The 6,814-nt window shown below is 44.6% G+C and overlaps 1 protein-coding gene across 3 annotated transcripts in view; it reads right to left on the bottom strand.

Moving 5' to 3' along the window:
* Positions 1–6,814, bottom strand: part of NBAS (NBAS subunit of NRZ tethering complex) — a 423,746-nt gene that overhangs the window by 22,293 nt on the left and 394,639 nt on the right. For all 3 annotated transcript variants that reach the window (XM_014589621.2, XM_014589625.2, XM_006140811.3), the window contains one exon: positions 2,781–2,919. In XM_014589621.2, coding sequence (XP_014445107.1) covers positions 2,781–2,919 — 139 coding nt within the window. The remainder of the gene's footprint in view (positions 1–2,780; positions 2,920–6,814) is intronic.

The following is a 6,814-nucleotide window of genomic DNA, read 5'->3' as shown; positions in this document are numbered from 1 at the left end:
TCTGAGGGGCGTTCTTGTTTTTCGGGGGGGGGGGGCGCGGTTTCACTATAGGGTGCATGCGCTTGCAAGAAAGACAGATGGAGACAGAGAGATAGAAAGCGAGAAATTCCCTCTAGGGGGCATGGTCACACCACAATCCCTTCTCTTCTATTCTCCTCTCGGGATCTTGGGCACGCACGCACACGTGGCCGGTGTGAGTTTAAGCCACCGGGTCCAGGATTTGAACCGCAGTCGACTACAAGGGAGTCCAGTGACATAGCCATTACACCAACTGCTGGTCCCTGTAGGCCATTCTTAAGGAAGTATTATGGGGAAAGGAAAATTGACGATAAAACTTACACAACTGTGTAAAACAGTCCACATGTGTATACTCCAAATGTAGCAAGAATGGCTCACTGGAACTATTCATTTTTCAAGCATTCAGGCACGCAGCCTTGCTTTGAGGACCAGACCCACTCACTTCGGAGGAAGGTAGGGAGACCCTTGACCTCAGAGACTCCATTCTCTCGGCTGTTAGGTAGAGATATAGGGACCTCCTGACAAGGTAGTGGTGAAGGTTAAAGGAGATGACATAAATAAAAGCTCAAGAGTGCTAGCAAATATTAATTATTACAAGTTGAGTGCCCTTATTTAAAATGCTTGAGACCAGAAGTGCTTCATATTTCAGATTATTTTTGGATTTTGGTCTATTTGCATTTACATAATGAGATATTTTCGAGATGGACCTAAGTCTAAACAAAATTCATTTATATTTCACACACGCCACAAAATCTACTGTTCAGGTAATTTTATACAATATTTTTATATTGTAGCATTTTGACTACGACCTGTTTAGGAGGTCAAATATGAAATTTTCCATTGTGGAGTCATGTTAGTTCTTAAATATTTCAGATTTGGAACATTTTGGATTTTGGACTTTTGGATTGGAGATGTTCAACCTGTACCATCACCACTAGCTTTTTAGATAGTAACAACAGGGCCAGCCCATGGTGTGGTGAGGGTAGCTAGATCCCACATGTTCAACTGCTTTGTTCCAGTCCCAGACCCCAGGGCTTGAAAAACACATCAGGCATATGTTCTTGTGAGCCCAAATGCTGAAAAGAGGAAGAAGTGGAGGAGAAGAGATCACAGCGTGACCTTTCCCCATGTGGGATGAGAGGTCACTCTCCTCCCTACCCCACCCTGTTGCCTCATCTCTCTCCAGTGACTCTGACAAAAAAAAAAAAAATTTTTTTTTGAGAGGTTTTTGCTATAGGGCAAGTGCGCTCACCAGACAGACAGAGAGAGACAGAGAGACAGAAAGCGAGAAATCACCCCCCGGGGGGGATGGCCAGGCCGCAATCCCTTCTCTTCTCTTCTCCTCTCGGGATCTTGGGCACGCACACACACGTGCCCGGCGTGAGTTTTAAGCCACCGGGTCCGGGATGCAAACTGTGGTCGACTACATGGGAGTCCAGTGACATAGCCATTATGCTAACTGCTGGTCCCAGACTCTGACAAAAATTTTAAAAAGTAACATTAGATCCTAAATAATGTTTTCCTAACCAAGATTCAACAGAACTGACAGTAGCACACTTCTGATATTTAGTATTGATCTAATGACATGTGATGTTAACTGACATGAAGGCCAGGGTGAGACCCATGTTATTCACATACCGCTTACCCTGGTGGGGTCATAGTGCGGTTTAGTTCTCACTCTGTGCAGTGTGCTGAATCCTGCCCTGGGTGTCACAGCAATGACACAGCCATGGTGACCACCCTCTGGTGCTCCCATTACGGCAGAGCAGTTATCAGACAAATAGTGAGGGAATCGCACTCCATCGGAGGAAAGGAAGGTTATTTCTGGTGCTGGCACTTTAAATATTTTATAGAATAATTCTGTCTTTCTGCCGGTTGGAAGACTTCTTTAAATGGATAAAATATTTTAGAATTCAATCAAAAGACACTTACCTAGTCCCTCATTCAGAAAACAATTCATTAAATGTGCATTCATAATGAGAATATTCTCCTTGAGTGATTACAATGAGGATTCAAAGGATCATATTTACAATTTTATTTTCAAGTTTATCTCCTATGTGACAGAAACTCAAAACCAATTCATCAATTTCATGCCATTACCCAAACACTGAAGTTTAAGGCCTGTAAATTGTTTCAACAATATAGTGCCAAGGTGGGATCCACAGTAGGGGGAAGTAATTAATATGTGCTTATTTTAGAATTAAAAAATGATATACACGTAAAATGAGTACCTTCAACAGTCAAATCATGGGATCAAATAGAGAACCGAGGTCAGAACAGAAGTGGCTGAGTTTTTACTAATTTTGCAGAGAATGAAATACTGTGGTTATGCAATCTTATTACAATGGTGTCCTCAAGTATGTAAAACCAGAGTGGTTAGTTACCAGCCCACAGCAGTGCTAGAGCCTGCTACCATCAGCACTGTTACCAATTGGCCTGGTCCAGACAGGTAACGCGTGGGCTACCAGAACCCCTTGGAACGTAGATCTGAGGCAGACATAAAATGGCATCCAGGAGAAACTGAAAGGTGCACTATCCCCTAGGGCTTGCGAAAGGAATGCTGCTTCAGAGCACCAAGGAAAAGAAAACGACCTCAAAGTGTCCTGTCAGCACCACTTTCTTCATTTGATCCATTACAAATTACAGGCCTTTACCGGTAATGACATCAGCTACATGTCTCCCAAGTACCGTCACTGGGATTGCTTATAATAATGATGAGGGATCCCCCCTGCCCCGGAAAGCCATCTGAAACATCCACTTACCTCTGCAGGCAGCATCTGCTTGGTGTTATACAAAGAGCGACAGATTTTCACAACCTCGTTCCCCAGTCCTTCCTTGTTCTCCTCTGTACATCTGGTGAGCATCACTGTAGCTAGTCTCACCCACGGATTATTGGATATGCTGGTTGCAACAGAGAAAAATACAAGACACTGGAGATAATAGAAGTTACCAGAATCATGACAGGACATTTTAAAGCAGAAAAGTAACTCTGCTTTATGAAAGTGAAATGCTTACGGCAAATTACAATCAGAGTCTAAATGATATGCTCTTCCAGTTGATCTTGTGGAAAAGCAAGCATGGGATGGAGAAAATGCAGCAGCTTCCTGTGGTTTCAAACAAGCGGCTTCACGGCATGGAGCAGCGAGGAGTTGAAAGAACACAGCTTTGAAGCCAGAGACAGTCAGGCTCAAATTCTGGCTCCTTGATTCACTACTTGGGTGACTCCAGCACCGTATGGCTCTTAGGGAAGCCTTCTAACCTTCCTGGGCCTCAGTTTTCTTTGTTGTGAAAAAGTGATTTAGAGCTGCTTTATTGATTGGATGGAGTATTAATTGTGAAGTATCACTTTTGGTTTTGGTTTTGTTTTTAGGTTTTTGCCATAGGGTACACATGCTCTCTGGAGAAAGAGACAGAGAGAGGAAAAGTGGAGAAATCACTCCGTAGAGGGGAAGGTCATGACCCAATCTCTTCTCCATTTGCCTCCTGGAGTTTTGGGCACACACACTCATGTGCCCTGGTGTGATTTTCAAGCTGCCAGTTCTGGGACTCAAACTGTGGTCATCCATGTGGGATGCAATGCCTTAACCACCATACCACCAGTTGGCCTGTGGAGAACCACTTTTAATCGTATGCACTCCTTACTACATAAATACTGGCTCCTATTGGTTATATTAGTATTATTATGGGGCCAGGGCCAGAACCAAACGCCAATCAGAGCAGTACCTAGCAGTGGTCAGCGTGGGAGCACAGGCTGAAGAAGCCACAGACAAGCTGGATGAAGGTCACGCTTTGCTCCGTACTTCATTTGTTTTCTTAGGTCCACAGCAGAAAGGCATACAGAATGTGCCTTTCCGTTCTCGTCTCTCACTGCCATTTCCCCATATTTCAGAAAAAGATCACAATCTACTTTCAAGAGATGGCGTAAAGACAAATTCCTTCCATGGCCCAGGGCAGACTGATTTTAAACCTACGTTTTAAGAATTTACTATTTATTAGGAGTCTGTAGTCTCATTAGCACGTACTAGATTCTCAACAGTGACAAGCAGGCATGGCCTTCCCTGAGGAAGACTTCAAGTTTAACAGTGACGGGGGCCTCACAGTACTTGCCTCTGGCCAAGCTTTTGTGTCTCAGCTCAAGCTACAACAGCAATCTGTGAGGACACAGCACTGCTAACTTCAAGGTATAAGCCAAACTCCGTGGGAGTGCTTGCTTAGCTGAGAAGCCTCCTTATACTCAAGGACTCGCACTCTGCTCTCTCCTTGCAAAGTCTGAATTCAGCTCTCCTGGCATGCTCTGAGATGGGTCTCGATCTAGTAGACAGAATGGTCTTCCAGCACAATGAACCGCTGGGCAGGGTGGCTTTCACAACAAACTAGCAAAATACATTGTTCCCAGCAAGATGTGAAACTATAAATCCTCCGTAAGTACAAATCCTTATACTTTCCAGGCATTTTCCTACAAGGGACTAAAACCTTACTGTGCTGATTGGTAAAATGCAGTCATGGTCACACGCTCCTTCCTTCCCTGTTTTTTTATTGGAGAGGTTTTTGCAATAGGGCACATGCGCTCGCCAGACAGACAGACAGAAAGTGAGAAAGAACCTCCCCAGAGGGAATGGTCACTCCGCAATCCCTTCTCCTCCATTCTCCTCTCGGGATCTTGGGCACGCACGCACACGCGCCTGGCGTGAGTTTTAAGCCACTGGATACGGGACGCGAACCACGGTCAACTACGTGGGAATCCAGCGACATAGCCATTACGCTAACTGCTGGTTCCCGCGCCTGGCGTGAGTTTTAAACCACCAGGTCCAGGACGTGAACCGCGTTCGACTACATGGGAGTCCAGCAACATAGCCATTACACTAACTGCTGGTCCCTCTTCCTTCCCTTATTGAGGGACTATTTTGGAAGTGTTTAAGTTATACGTGAGATTGCCTGAATGAAAAAAGAAAAAAGAAAAAAAAAACTTCTGACCTGATTTCACAGTATCCCGTAACCTTCCCGTAGTGAACAGCAATTGGAATGAGGAGAGAAGCAGAAAACTCTACTGGGCTTACCGTCTGGTCATCTCTTCGGTAGCAGAGAAATGGACAGTAGGGGGGTAAGCTGACCAGTACTTGCTCTGTTCTGATTCTAGTGACTAATAAAGCAGTTTTGTAAAATAGAGGTTGGTAATTTACAACCTTTATCTCACATGTGACACACAAAAGAATATAACTCTAAAGATCAAGTTTTATTTGTCAACAAATGCACTAAATGTTTTAAATGCAGTGTTTTAAGTGAAGCTGACTTTGGTTCTTGTGGGTACGTGAAGGCTTTTAAATGGCCAGTGTTCTAAAAGGGTAAGAAACTGTCAAACCAGAGTAGACTATGCTACTAGAGGTGTCAGATTTTGAATCTGGAATGAAGATCTGATGACAGCTACAATTCAACTCTAGTAATTTACTTGAAAGGGAAGGCATGACTGATCGTCTCATCAGTGGGTCTTCTCATGCCTGCTTCATATTCTCCTCAACAAGGGTTTGTTTAGAAATACCCCACACTGGTGCGAGATGCTGGACTCGCCTTTTGAGCACACCACTCAGTACCCTGCTTCAACAAGTATTTTAGGCTAAGGCAGCTATGCCAAGATGACTAGAAACTAAACAGAAATGCACTGTCGCAAGGAAAACTGAAGGTTTTGTGATGGAAGAGTCTATAATGTAGCTTCAAACAGTGGAGGGAAGAACCTGCTTCTCAAGACTGCAAGTCATTGAGCAGTTAGCATAATGGCTATGTCGCTGGACTCCCATGTAGTTGACGGTGGTTCGAGTCCCAGACCCTATGGCTTAAAACTCATGCCAGGTGTGTATGCCTAAGATCCTGAGAGGGGAATGGAGGAGAAGGGATTGTGGCATGGCCATCCCACCAAGGGGTGATTTCTCGCTTTCTATCTATGTCTCTCTCTGTCTTTCTGGCAAGCACACGCGCCCTATAGCAAAAACCTCTCCAAAAAAAGACTGCAAGTCAGCATGCCACAAAAGATAGAGATCTCAGACACATTTTTTTTTCTTTCTGGAAATGCTTGACTAAAAAAAAAAAAAAAACAAACAAAAAAAACAAAACTCCACTCTCTCTGGTTTGCTTAAGAAATTCCTATCAGATTCCTAGCAGTGTCATCCTGGGGTCAAGGTAAAGCGCCTTTTCCAGATGCACTCCAGCAGTCCAGAACTGCTCACAGAGTAATTTAAATCCAGGAGAACAGCCTTCTATAACCTCTGATGCGAGCTGTTCACTGGCCTGGAGAAGCCTCTGCTTGCTGAGGAGGGACAAGGACAAGACCAGTCCTGGGCAAACAGGCACCCCTCTTAGGCAGGGACAGGTGCCAACGAGAAGCAGCAGTTCCTGACACCAGTGCACGTGCTCAGAGGCAACCTGGCCTCTCCTTCCACAGGAAGAGGTCAGTGACGTGACTGGTGGCACACGTGGCAGGGCTGGGTAAGCACCCGCAGCTCTGAGAGGCAGCTGGGAACTCGCTGTGACAGAGGAAACGACATGAGCCAGACAGAATTCTGGCTCCTCCAGGTACTACCTGTGTGATGCCGGAAGTTATTTAAGTTCTGGGCCTCGATTTCTTCATCTATAAAATTAGATAATATCCCCTTCCCTTGTAGGTCTGTTGTGTGAATGACTGATAATAATATATGTAAATTGTACAAAACTCTGTGTGCTCTCAATAAGGGGGAATTATTCATTTATTCCATATGAATTCTCAAGTGGACTAAGCAGTGCTAAAAGACAGTCAAGAAATTTCCTG

Source organism: Tupaia chinensis, unplaced genomic scaffold (assembly GCF_000334495.1).
Source record: "Tupaia chinensis unplaced genomic scaffold, TupChi_1.0 Scaffold000045_1, whole genome shotgun sequence".
Lineage (NCBI taxonomy): Eukaryota > Metazoa > Chordata > Mammalia > Scandentia > Tupaiidae > Tupaia > Tupaia belangeri.
The sequence above is the reverse complement of the archived record's forward strand: the minus strand, read 5'-3'. Positions and strand labels throughout refer to the sequence as shown.